At 40.3% G+C, this 14,316-nt stretch overlaps 1 protein-coding gene across 16 annotated transcripts in view; it reads right to left on the bottom strand.

Annotated features, from left to right (window-relative positions):
• MID1 (midline 1) overlaps positions 1-14,316 on the bottom strand; it is a 318,999-nt gene that overhangs the window by 52,021 nt on the left and 252,662 nt on the right. For all 16 annotated transcript variants that reach the window (XM_065580671.1, XM_008167184.4, XM_024104287.3 and 13 more), the window contains one exon: positions 9,018-9,113. In XM_065580671.1, the coding sequence (XP_065436743.1) occupies positions 9,018-9,113 (96 nt within the window). The remainder of the gene's footprint in view (positions 1-9,017; positions 9,114-14,316) is intronic.

Here is a 14,316-nt window from a genome sequence, read left to right as displayed (position 1 = left end):
TTACACTCTCAATCTCAGTTTCAAAGAAAAATGGGAAAAATCTTGGCCTTACTATCTCAACAGAAACCTGGCAGGATATCTGGCTTAATGTGAAAGATACTTCAAGCTCAGAACATTAAGGCTTGATTAGCAACAGGCAGTGAATGCTGGATGTGCAAACAGCCCCATGCCAACCTTTCACACATCTTCTATACCTGTCAAAAATGCATGTGTTCTGGAACACTATATTCAGTGCTCTTTTGAAAACTTTAAATGTTGCTATTTTTCTTTCTCCAAGCCTGTGTATTTTAGGGGTGCTGGATGAGTTGGTATTACTAGGTAACATTAGAAAAGGATTGCCGTAACTATTTTAGTAGCCAAAAGAGTGAATTTGACAAAATGGAAATCTGCAATTCCTCCCTCATACACAGACTGGCTTAGTGAGCTCTCTACTTCTGTATTAATGGAAAAAATGACTGTCTAGTAGAAATGTTTCTGGAAGAAGGTAGACTTCACACAGGACTACAGAGTTTGTTTTTGAAACTGTTTATTTGCTTTACTACAAAAAGGAGTACTGTGCTTGCCTGGGACAGGCCTGAGGGGCCTAATGAGACTGTTGCAGGGTGTGTATGGGGAACTGCCTCAATAAACTCTGTGGACTTCTGTACCCTGCTTGAGAATACCCTGTGATTTGTCTTGGACCTTGAAGAGTGTGGTCACCCACAGGTATTTTTGCCTTTTTGTTGTTGTTGTTGAGGTTTAAGCAACTACAAACTTCGGATGTTTACTGCCTAGTAATTCATTTGTGAGCTGAATACAAATATCTTATTTGAGAGACACACAGTAACAGCAAACTCTGTACTAACATGATTCCTAAAACAAAGATAGAGCATGTTCATAATTCATCTGAACAACAATAATGGAGAAAGTACCTATCGCTCATTAACAACTGTCTTAGGAAACAAATGCTGTAAACCCTTCCTTAAGGGTTTGTGCACAGCTTAAAGAGATCACTAATTACTCTCACCAACAGTAACTCAAATTCCATCAGTCATTTATTCCTGCTCATCCACCAAAATATACATATCTCAATTCCTTCTATGACTTAAAGAAAGAAAGTGAGAAAGACGCTGAGTAATTACTTATAATTAAAAGGGGATGGGGGAGGGAGGAAAAATATTTTTGTAGCTGTTAGCAGCTACCTTAGTTTTAATAATAAAGTAAAACATTTAGTATTTGTTCACTGCTTTATAAGAAAATCAGAAAAAGGATTAGAGGAAAGAGAAACCAGCTGAAATGATACATGCAATTCTTAAGAAACATTGCTTGATCTGGTCAGGAATGTTCTATATAAAAAAAACCCCTAACCAATATCTAATAATTTTACTGATATTTTTCAGTTTTTGGTTGGGAAGATCAAAACAAAATATTCATGTCAGATCAACCCAAATCTACACATCTTGGTTTGCTTGACCGAAATGAACTGTTTCATTTTGGGTCAGTTTGACATTAATATGTGCTTTCCATGCCTCAGGGAAGCAGTAGTTCATGTGCATTATGCCCCTACCATACTCTCTGGGCTGGGCTCTCTGGCTGGACTATGCCTCCCATGATATATCACAATCCCAACCTCTGGCTGAACCAGCATGGGAATCACAAAGACACGTTCCTGACAAGGGGGAATTAGCAGGAGTTTGCACTTCTAAATCCCTAGTCCAGGCCTGGGTCATGTCTCACCAGAAACTTTCTATTTTTCAGCTTTTTCTCTTATGTCTCCCCATAACACTGGTGTAAAAGTAATCTTCCCATCACTCCAACTATGCCACCACTTTTCTTAAATTCTGTCACTGGCTTCCTGTGTCCAAGAGAAGCTCCTTTCCCTCTCGTGATGAGCCTAATAAACTCACTCCTACCTTCTTTTTTCCTACTCCCTCACTGCCTCCCAAGTATGATTTTTCCCCCCACCAATATAATGGTAGATAATCAACTCTCACCTCAAATTCCATTACTGAATGATGTGTTGTGAGGGATGAACTCTGTGTATTATTTTATCTATTTTTTTCTATTGTACTGGGTATTATGCAAATATATTCAGCATACGTAAACATAATCCGAAGTAGGTACCTTATTATAAACAGCATATGTCAGAACTCTGATGATAAAGAGGGGCTGCTTTACTAAAGTACTTATCAACATGTTCTGTAGACAGGATTTCTACCTAAACCTTCCTACGAGCTGAGAAGCAGAGAAGACTACAGCTAATCTGAGATCTGAATGCAGTGCTCCCAAGTTTCAGTTTGTGAATGAGAAATAAAAGGAACTGGCACGATGCCAGCTCATGAAGACACAGTATGCATTATTTTTATTGCCATGAACAGAGCCTTTTTATTGCTTAAGAGTCCTCAGGGGAGCACCCTGCCAGCATAGTTCTAATTTTTCCTAGACCACAAACAAGGGGAATTCTAAACGTATTTCATGGAAAAAAGAAGGGAGACATACTTTGCTATACATCTCAAAGAAGCTCTTTGATTAAGTGGCTGAAGTCTGACAAGATATTTGAATTTTCATTATTTTAACTACATTTATTTTCCTATGCTATCCTGTACCTCAGCCCCTGAATTGTGACTTTCCATCAGGCCCTTTCTTTGGATCAGGGGACTGCAGGATTTCCACAGTGCTTGCCATCTTTCCTCCCTATCTTTTGCTCTGCTATTGTTACACTGATATAGAGAGACATCTGACCTGTATCATAGTGGCAGTATCTGTGCTGTCAGAGTTAAGGGCCCATCATTATTCCCCCTTGTTTTTTCAGGGGTTTATATAACTTGACCATTAAGACCACTCTGACACACACACACAATCACTTTTGACTGTGGCCTTGTCTGCTGAGTTTAAGCCTGCAGCAAGATTTTTATAGCTGAGTTAGAATCCAAACATTTCCATTATAAACAGCACACAGTGAGTGCAGCAGTTCCAGAGTTATACAAATATATAAAAATGCCCCTCCCTCCCTTATATAACCAAAGAATGATTTTGACTGGAAAAAACAAAAATAAATTTTGCAATAGCATCCATAAATCTTGCCTATTACATTTGGTAGATTAAAAACAATGGCTAAGACACAGATGTTACAATGTTGTCTACAGGCCAAACCTATATTTCCCCCCTCACAGCTCATTGTTCAGATTCTTCTGCAGCTGTGTTCTAATTACATTAGTGCATAACAGACCGGAACAGCTTCAGTCTGTTGAGTAAATAATAAATGTTTTAACAAATTTCTGAAAACATATGTCAGGTAATGACAAGCTTAGATCCAGGAAACAGGTAACAGTCCAAGGGTGAAGCCAGAGTCAGGGTCGAGGAGCCAAACCAAAAGTCAGAACTGGAGTCAGAAGCCAAATGGTACACACTGAGCAGTCTCTGTGCTGTTGCTGCAAGGCTCAAGTAGCAAACTGCTGGTTCCCCTACCCAATTAGGAAGTGCAACCATTTGGGGGGAAAGATTCATTGGGTCCAAGTGAACATGCTGGGTTGCCTAATCAGGTTGGGAGCCAGCTGTGCCCCTAACACCAGTTTCTCCTGAAAAGCAGAGAAAAACTTTCATGGGACACCTGCCTTTTTGGATTCCTGGAAAGGTGAGGAATGAAAAACAAGAGGGTGCAGAATGAGTTAAAAATAACCGGTGGGGATGAATCAGAAAAGCGAGTGAAACCAGCTATAAATCAGAGTGTGTGTGTGACACCAAACAACTCTTCCCAAAAAAGACTCTGTGTGTGTATGTGCACGTGCATAGAGGATCATGCAATACATTACATTTACCATGTGTGACCCCAAATGGGAATAGTGACATGCGTAAAGTTAATAATGTGCTTAAGTGTTTGCAGAATCAGGGCTTATACCTTCATATTATAGATCAGTTGTTCTCAAACTTTCATACTGGTGAACCCCTTTCACATAGCAAGCCTCTGAGTGTGACCCCCTTATAAATGAAAAACACTTTTAATATATTTAACACCACTATAAATGCTGGAGGCAAAGCGGGGTTTGGGGTGTAGGCGGACAGCTCACGACCCCCCATGTAATAACCTCGCAACTCCCTGACCCCCAGTCTGAGAACCCCTCTAATAAATGAAAACTACTATTTTGGTAGCTCTGCCTCATTCCTCTCCCAATCCCCACCAAAATTATATTGATTTTTTAAAATTGTCTTCTGACCTTTTTATTAATTTGGAGCCAAATTCTGCTTGCCTTACTTATGTGAGTATTCACATTGAAGTCACCAGGGTTACCCATGTCAATTAGGAGTGAAGTGCATCTCTGGGTTTTTGTTTTTAAAGTAATGCTTAAGTCATAGGGTGAACTGGATTTGTTCCTTAGTACGGTTAAGTCATCAGTTCTTTTGTCTCGAGGGGTATACTCTAAATAGGGTGACTAGATAGCAAACATGAGAAATCAGGGTAGGGGGTAATAGGCACCTATATGAGACAAAGCCCTGAATATCAGGACTGTCCCTAGAAAATAGGGACATTTGGTCACCATAACTCTAAATAATGCATCAATGGTGAAATCAGTTGCTGGGGAGTTAAACTTTGTAATGAGTAGCAGAACCAGTGAACATTTGGGTTCATTGACATCACTTCACTGGATGATAAACACAGGCAATGTATAAAACATTTACAACATATCTCCCCTACAGACGAGGTAATTTTTTTTTCTTTTTTTTACAGAAGGCCCATAGCCAATTTTCATTTTGTCAGAATCATCAGGTCTGCCACAAATCAAAAGCAAAACTAGAAGGACCACCCTATTCATGTTTGGTTATACACCTCTACCCCGATATAATGCGACCCGATATAACACGAATTCGGATATAACGCGGTAAAGCAGTGCTCCAGGGAGGCGGGGATGCGCACTCCAGCAGATCAAAGCAAGGTCGATATAATGCGGTTTCACCTATAACGCAGTAAGATTTTTTGGCTCTTGAGGACAGCGTTATATCGAGGTAGAGGTGTATTTAATTTTTCTTGTAACATTTAACAAACTTTCTTTTGAGGACCAAAATGCTCTGCTAAGATGTTAAGCTTTATTATTATTTTATAAGATTAAATGAAGAGTAGTTTAAATAAGTTTTTTAGCCTGTGCACATCTTAATAAACTCTGAAACCGAAAATCAAAGAACAGTAGTTTTTCTCCCTTTTGGGTGCTGGAACTAAGGGGGTGAGAAAGCACCCCCTGGCTTGAACAAGTTTCCATCATATACAGAGTTTACAGCTTTGTTCAATGGCTTTCAGCACCTCCACTATACAAATTGTTCCAATGCCACTGTCTCCCTTCCTTGTTTTTGGATATATATATTTTTGCACAAGATATATCCTTAAGATATATAAGGCTTATCTTATTTAAAGTAACTGTGTGTTTAACAAAATCCTAAGGCAACAATAAGACTACAAAATTAAAACACAATTAGGCAATAGTGAATTTATTATACAGCAGCAACTCTTACAGTGCATTGGGCATGTAGTACAGTATATCCGTGTATATTTTACAGAATACATTTTACACCATTATCAGTAATATATGAAACCAGAAAAACTGAAAGAGAAAATGCTAAGGCCCCAATCCTGTAAACACTTCAAACATATGAGTGTCATATTGCAGGTTCAGGTTGTCTAAGCCTGGAGCAGTAGAGTCAGACAAGAAATATGGCAAAATTGGCAAAAAATATGGCAAAACATTGCTAGTAGAACCTTACATTTTTCCTTTCCTGACTTTTTTGTTATTTTAACTTTGTAACATTAATGTTGCATTAACAAAAGGTTTGTTTCACTTGACTTTTGTACTTTTGTAATTTATTTTTATTTAAAAGAAAGAGACAAAAAGCAATTGCCTGTGCTCAAAAAATAGTATAGATGGACTCAGGATCAAGTTTTTATCTGGATCCAGATCTCAATTTCTCAAGGTTAGGGTGTTCAGCTCTAAAGTTTTAGTTGTTGTCACAGTTCTGGGCAACTGCACCTATATTCCCCCCTCCTCCCCACACACACACAAATGGTACACCAAGGGGACCCACTCTGAGGCTTCCGGCTCCCCGGCCATCACCTCTCTTGGGCAGAGACATGCATCTCTTCCTCCTGATTGGGATATTTCCAGGCTGAACAGTTCCTGGCAATCACTGTGTTGTTCACAGCAGGGACAGGTTGCCAAAGCAGTCCTACTTGCTTTCTCTTCAGAGACAGCTAACAGTGTGACTGCCCACAGTTATAATTACCACAAAGCTCTTTTTATGCATGCCTATTTTATTCTTAACATAAAAGCATTAGGGAGAAAACATTAAAAAAAAAACCCAATAACCTACATGCATGCAAATAAGGTGACCAGACAGCACCAGGACCCTAACATGGACTCTGGCAGGAGCAGTCCTTCAACACCTCACCCAAGAGGTTTCCTTATGGTTACCAGTTAATCACTGAGCTTCAGCTCAGAACAAGCACCCACTCCCATGGGGTCTCAATAGGTCTAGTGCTTACAACTCTACCCTAAGGACTGGGGCTCTGCCTGGACCAGGGATCCTGTCAATTTGCTGGATCAGAAAGAAGGCTCTGAGTCAATTTACTAACAGGCTATTTATCCAAAAATCCTTTCCTGGGCTGTTGGTTTCTGGAGAATCCAGTTTGAACTAGCATATGTGAACCTCTCCAGGGGGTGGCTTCAAAGAGGTTGATAACCAGAGGAATTACATTAGCATCCCCCTCCTTCAAGAGAAGTTGCATACAATTCCACAAGAACACATATACAACTACATTTTAAAACCATGGATCCTAAAGGTCTTAAACCTAATTCAGAAGGCTTTATCCTAATTCGATAAAGTTTATTTTTATTCCATAAGGTTTGTTCCAGATGTGGCAAGTCTGTCACAGTTGAGTCCTTTATGATGAACAGGGACAGCTGTTAAGTTAATAGCCAGATACAAAATTGTCGAAATTTCAGTGGTGCTTGGATCCACGATTGTGATTCAGGCACATCTCTTAATATTGAGCTAATTTATATGCTAATTAGATGAACTGGCTGGGGAAGGAATGAGTTCCCAACTTTGCGCTGCTGCTTTTTGTCTGGAGAGAATTGTTTGTAAAATTGAGATCAAGGGACAGCAGCACATCTGTTTGCAGTGTGGCAGCTGTATCTTTACAGTGTAGTAAGTTTGTTTTAAAAAAAAAAACTATGAAAGCTTAGAATTTGTAGCATATTGAAGAACACAGAGAAAACTGAGGTCTGGTCTACACTACAGACCATATATAACTATGTCGCTCAGGGGTGTGAAAAATCCATACCCCTGCGAGACGTAGTTACACCGACCTAACTCCCTGTGTAGACAGTGCTATGTTGGCAGGAGAGCTTCTCCCATTGACATAGCTACTGCCTCACTGGATTAACTAGGCTGATGGGAGAGCTCTCTCCCATCAGCTTAGAGCAGGGGTCGGCAACCTTTCAGAAGTGGTGTGCTGAGTCTTCATTTATTCACTCTAATTTAAGGTTTTGCATGCCAGTAATACATTTTAACATTTTTAGAAGGTCTCTTTCTATAAGTCTATAATATATAACTAAACTATTGTCATATGTAAAATAAATAAGGTTTCAAAATGTTTAAGAAGCTTCATCTAAAATTAAATTAAAATGCAGAGCCCCCCGGACCGGTGGCCAGGACCTGGGCAGTGTGAGTGCCACTGAAAATCAGCTCGTGTGCTGCCTTCGGCACGCATGCCATAGGTTGCCTACCCCTGGCTTAGAGCATCTTCATTAAAGCGCTACAGCTGTGCTGCTGCATTGGTGTAGCTATACCGATGCAACGTTTTAAGCATAGACTTTCCCTGAAGACTGACCCTAAAATATGCAGGGTCCATCCACATTTTGGGTAGTGCTGGTTGTAGTTCCCCTGATGGAGAGGAGGTCTTGTGTCACCATAATCTCATCCCCATTAGGAAAATGTTCTACCAGAGTTAAACATGTGAAACAAGAAGTGATGTACCTTGTCTTTGTTTCCAAGATAGAACCAAATACCACAGTAGATACTGAGGCCCAACCCAACAAGATAATTAGCATATGCATATAGACTACTCAATAGCCATAGTCACTTGCTTAAAGTTAGGCACAAGCTTGGGTACCTTGGCTGAATCGAAGCCTATGGAAAAAAGATAGATGCCACATCTACATACCAGAAAAGACCAAAATCAAACCAAGAATAAAATATCCTATGAGAAACTCCTATAGAATTGTATAGGGATGAAACCAACAGGATTCTATAGGTATTACTCTAAAACCCCGCAGCATTTAATAATGAATAGTATCTTTCCATAGACTTTGGTAACTATCTTATAGAATTCTACCAAGATAATTTCTATTAGATTCTAAAAGTTGTTTTAAAGATTCTGTAGAAAGGCTATCCTTCGCTACAGGAATTTTCCATAGTGTAATATTGGTGAATAAAGCAGATTTCCCTTAGATTGCTATATGTGTAGGAAATATTCTAAATCCCAATATTGTGAAACCTTTCCTGTACAATACAATTAATATTTAATACAAATACTCTGAATAACACTGAGTTGCCATAGGAATAAAAATGTAGTCAGAAGCTAAATGGCCCTGTATAAAATATTATCATAAGATAGAACTTCAGCTCCCATTGGCTGGGAACAGGGAACTGCGGCCAATGGGAGCTTCGGGGGAGGTACCCGCAGGTGAAGGCAGTGCATGGAGCCCTCTTCCCCCCCACCCTCCCCCAATGACCGCAGGGACGTGGTGCCAGACGCTTCCGGAAACGACACGGGGTCTGGGCAGGCAGGAAGCCCCCGGGGCTGGCAATCTCGCGGGCCAGATCCAAAGCCCCGACGGGCCAGATCCGGCCCGCGGGCTGTAGTTTGCCCACCCCTGTTCTAGGAAGTTACTCTACAATTCCTAGAAGCTGGGGATTTCTGAAGTGCACAGGTACTGGTTGTAAATACATGTTTCAGGTATCAAGTATTTCAAGCATAGTTCAATACTCACTTCCACATGTTGGCAGGTTTGAATGAGTTTAGCCAAGAGAGTTTCCAGTTCAGTATTCCTCTTAATAAGGTTCGTGAGGTTATTCTCCAAATTTTGCTGTTTAAAGGAAAGAAAAGAACCTTTTAGTTTTCTGCAGAATTTAGGATTTCAGGTAAATACATGGAAAACTGTTATACTTTCAGGGCCTTATATTAAGTTTGTAGATATGTACATGTGGCTTTCTTATTTATCTGTATTACCAGATGTTTTGAGCAGGCACATGGTAAGGAAAGTGCCTAGTTAGCCATCTACTTGCACATTCAGTATCTGGTAGTGCATGTGCAAAGTGTGCATGCCCTTCTTATAAACTTACTGGAATTCACAAATGTTTAACCAAAACTGTAATTGATTTAATATCAGCTAAAGATAGTTGTCAAGATCTTCAATAGATCTATATTTTTCTTTCGCCATTTTAAATAAATCTCTTATAACCATGAAAATGAAATATCATCCCTTACCAATTTTATTTTTCCCAGTTGTTTTTGAGAAAGACAGTATCAGACACTTTATTAAAAGCCTAATATAATATATACTTTGTTCCCTTTGCCTGCTAACTTTGTAATTCTATCAGGGACAGCAATCAATTTGACTAAGAAGATTTCTTCTTTATAATCCCACGAGGCTTATTGCTTATGGCTCTTTATCCTCATGTTTATGGCTGAAATAAATATGAGTGTTGCCAACTCCTGTTTTTATCATGGTTCTCATAATATCTGAAATTTTATTTAAAGTCTAGCTCCCGAAGACAAGTGAATACGAGAGAGTCTGAGCTTTAATTAAAAAAAAACCCACTATGTTTTTATCATTGCTGGTTGTGGAGAACAGCTTAAAAATGTGGCCCTAATGCACTTTAAAAGTTCAAAAGCCAGAAAACAAATAAAAAGACCCCAAATCATTATTTTTAAATCTCATGACTTTTGTGAGCCTGACTCATGATTTTTGGACATTTAGCGCTGGCAATACTAAGGGCTGTTTGCATGAGTAAAACGCTGAGCTACACACACATTTGCATCAAAATAACTAAATTGGTTTAATTCACACCTTTTGTTATTTCAGCACAAGTCTGTGGGGGTAGTCTACACTACATAGTCTTTGCTTTGCCAACATAGCCCCTAGCATAGACACAGCCATAGGGTGAGTTTTTCTGCCTGTATAGTAACATCACCTCCCTGAACTATATTAGCTAAGGCCTTGGCTACACTTGCAGCTGTACAGCACTGTGAGGTAAACCTGTCTTCGCACAGCTGAGTAGGGAAAAGCACTGCAGTCTGTCTACATTGACAGCTGACAGCGCAGTGGTGTGGCCACACTTGTAACATTTGCAGCTGTGTTGGGAGCGGTGCATTATGGGCAGCTATCCAGCATTCATGTGGCTGCAAAGTGCTTTTCAAAACGGGGAGGTGGGATGGATTGTGACAGGGAGTGTGGGGGGAGAAAGAGTGCTTTTTGGAGCATGTCAGCTCTCTATTTTGCAAGTTCCGAACTCCCGGCCCCCTGCTCATGCATTTACTCACTCAAAGCAAGCTGCAAATTGTTTGCTTTTCTCTGTGGTACGAGCTTTGAAACTGGCACCTGCAGCCAGTCACAACAATGGAGAGGATTGCCCACTTGACAAGGTGATTAGTACAGCCCTGCAAGCGTTACATTCACACCTGTGAGTCCTAGCCACTCCACTGCAGCTGTTATTCCTCTCGGAGATGTGGAGTACCTGCAGCGGTGTACCAGGGAGATACAGCGCTGCAAGTGCCCTGCCAGTGTGGACGGGGAGTGAGTTACAGTGCTAGGGGAGACTTTACAGCACTGTAACTTGCAAGTGTAGCCAAGGCCTAAGACAACTGAAGCAGTTTAGAAGACAGAAGGCAGTAGCTGCATCTACACTGGGGATTTTACCTTAGATTTTATTACAAATCCTGAATAAAAATACAGTATACTATATTGTGGGGAGATTTCCATATCCTGTCACCACCAGGACACTAAGGCATGCAACAGTGGATGAGATATATAGATATGAGTGCCCATGGATCCTTAATGACGTATTAATGATACGCTTTAGTATGTTACTGTTCTGCTCCAAATTCTTACATACGAAAAACGAGAAGCGCAGAGCTAAGGGCTAAACAGCAACGTATTTGCAGAGCTAGGATTAGTACTCAGGGACTCTTGATTTATACTCCCATACTCCCTCATATTGTGTCTCATGGTATTATTCATCAAGACCCTCTATATTGTTTAAACCTGAGTATCTGTGTGTGTGTGTGCGCACACACGTGTATGCGTGTGTATGTGTGGGTCAGCTGAGTGGCCATGTTGGGGTGCTTTTATACCCCCTATGTGCTGTGGAATTGCACCAGTGTATGCAGGGCTGGCACAACGATGACAGTGATTATAGGATGGCTGTGTGCTAAAGTGATAGCTGTGTCTCAGTCAGGGCTGTCAGTTGTGGTGAAATCCACCAAAAGCCTGAATATTTTGGGTAAAGGAGAGAAGTGAAATTTACACCACGCCCTCTTTGAGGGTGTGTGTGGGGGGCAGGCTGCAAGCGGGGCCAGCAGTCTGCCTTAATGTGGATCCAGTGGCACTAGTACCCCATGTAAGCAGCACAGGATGGCAATTCTAGCCTGGAGGTAAGAGTTCACCTTCCTACCTTCCCTGCACTCCATCCAAATATTCAGGCTTTATGTGGATTTAGTGAATTTCGCCACAATGGACAGCCCAATTCACAAAGCAATGAATTTAGCACACACCCATCCTCTACACTCACCACCCTTTCTAGAGTGGTCTTACTTCTGTACAACCTGAACACCTCTACCCTCTGTAAATGTGACTGTTGCTACTCTAATAACAATTAGTAATAATAATAGGCAGCTACTCTTCACTATGGTTCTGGTTACTATAGTTTATGCTCAATTTGTTTCTGACCCCTCTTTGTGCATTGTTTCTCAACTTATCTAGTCAGATGTTTATTGTGATAACTAATATCGGTCTTGTAGCACAACACTGTAAACAACAATGTAACACTTATCTGTATTTTTTAAAAACTAATATTCAAACCGATTAAAGTGCTTAAGTCTACCCTCAGATATGGAGGTATTAGTTTAACACTCGTATTTTTTTAATTATTCTTGTAAACTATATCCCATTCTTAACCAGGGATGCCCGGGGGGAGGAGGGGGAAGGGGAGTGGGGCAATTTGCCCCGGGCCCCGCAGGGGCCCCCATGAGAATATAGTATTCTGTAGTATTGCAACATTTTTTTAATGGAAGGGGTCCCTGAAATTGCTTTGCCCCAGGCCCCCTGAATCCTCTGGGCGGCCCTATTCTTAACCAAATAGATAATCATTAAAAGAAATAAAGTGCTAGGCATCTGGCTATCCTTATAGATCTGCCTAAATGTTCTGCTTAAGAATTTTAATTCCAAAGTGACATTCTTTTTTCCATAGTGAATGCATAAAAGAGAAGGAGCACACTGTGTAACATTCTGTCTAGAATGGATTTCTATGGTTAAATTAGAAATTCCTGAAAACACGGATTTTTAATGATAACGTTGACAGATACAAATATGACAGACACAAGGTTGGATTGTGTGCTAAACAGATGAAGCAACAAAATAAATGCTACAAGAGCCTTGATAGATTATCTGTAAATACAAGAGGATTTTTTTTTGGGATGGGGGGGGGAAGAGAGTCATAATATATCTAATATAATGTATACGCTCATTATAAAAAAATAGGTTTCTGGCCCTTCTGCTAATGCATTGCTGTCTTGTAAAATTTGCATTCAACCCAATCAAGCAATGCCACCCAAAGAGGTGGCAACATTTCTATTTATCCAAATGAAGTTCTGACTTCAAAGTCCGCTCTAAGCAACACTAAGGGCTTGTCTACACTACTGGCCAGATCAACAGGCAGTGATTGATATAACGGTGGTCAATTTATCGCATCTAGTACAGACACGATAAATCGACCACTGAGCGCTCTCCTGATGACTCCGGTACTCCACCAGAACGAGAAGCGCAAGCAGAGTCGACGGAAGAGCGTCAGCTGTCGACTTACTGCAGTGAAGACACCGCGGTAAGTAGATCCAAGTACATCGACTTCAGCTACGCTATTCACGTAGCTGAAGTTGCGTATCATAGATCGAACCTGCGTGGTAGTGTAGACAAGCCCTCACAAATAACTAGCCAAAACTCACAAGCTTCTTTTAACCAGGTTGCTTGGACACAGTAGGTTTAATCATATTACAACTTTTAACTGAATTGTAAGCAGGTCAATTGACTCAGTTAAAATGATCATGAAGATGGAGCTTTATACAAGCATTTTAAAACACGATTATTTATGGAGTGTATATGGGGCCAAGTCCACCCAGAATGAATCACCAAAATGTAATTATAAGTTGAGAGGGTGATGTTTCATTTTTGTTCCACAAGTCTATAGAATGGTTTGAGCCAATAGTTGGAAATGGGAGCTGGACAAATTCAGACTAAAAATAAGATTGAGTTTAACAGTGAGGCTAATTATCTATTTGGAACAACTTAGTGGGGGATGTGGTGCTACTTGCAGTCTTTAAATCAACACTGGATGGCTTTCTAAAAGAAATACTCTAGCTCAAAACAGAAGTTGTGGGCTTGATGCAGAAATTATTGGGTGAGGTTTGTTGGCCTGTCTTAAGTAGGCAGTCAGACAAGATCATCATAGTCTCTTCTAGCCTTAAAATATATGAAAGCCAAATGTGAACCCATGTCCTTTGCCAAATTAGTGGTCTCATGCAAAGAACAGCATGTACAAAAAAGGAAGATAGCATTTTTCTTCCTTTGGATTTATCAACTGCTTTCCTCCTACATCTGCAGATTTGGATAAGCCTAAACCATTACAAGGGCTGATGATATTGTCAAAATGAAAGAATGAGATTCTAAATACGCTAAACAGAAAAAAAGCTGACTGGTGCTGACACAGCCTTAATTGGCATGATGAGGGTTTCTAAAATCAATCACAGTAGAGGACACAGCAACATTCCCAAGAACCATTTTTACTCCCAAAGATATTTTCCTGCACTGTAGAACCTTCCTATTCAAAGGGCTACAAAGAGAAACATATAGCAGTCAGTTACAATAGGAATTGCACAGGGTAGGGTGAAGTAACATTTTTCTTTTTCTTGCCTGCTCTCTCACACACACACACACATACACACACACACACACACACACATATACTTGCGCACACACAGAGTACTAATATAAGAGCTCCCTTTCCTTTATGGTTTAT

The sequence above is a fragment of the Chrysemys picta genome, chromosome 1, assembly GCF_011386835.1.
Source record: "Chrysemys picta bellii isolate R12L10 chromosome 1, ASM1138683v2, whole genome shotgun sequence".
In the NCBI taxonomy this organism is placed as follows: Eukaryota; Metazoa; Chordata; order Testudines; family Emydidae; genus Chrysemys; species Chrysemys picta.
Note: the sequence above shows the minus strand (reverse complement) of the source record. Positions and strands in the feature narration are given on the sequence as shown.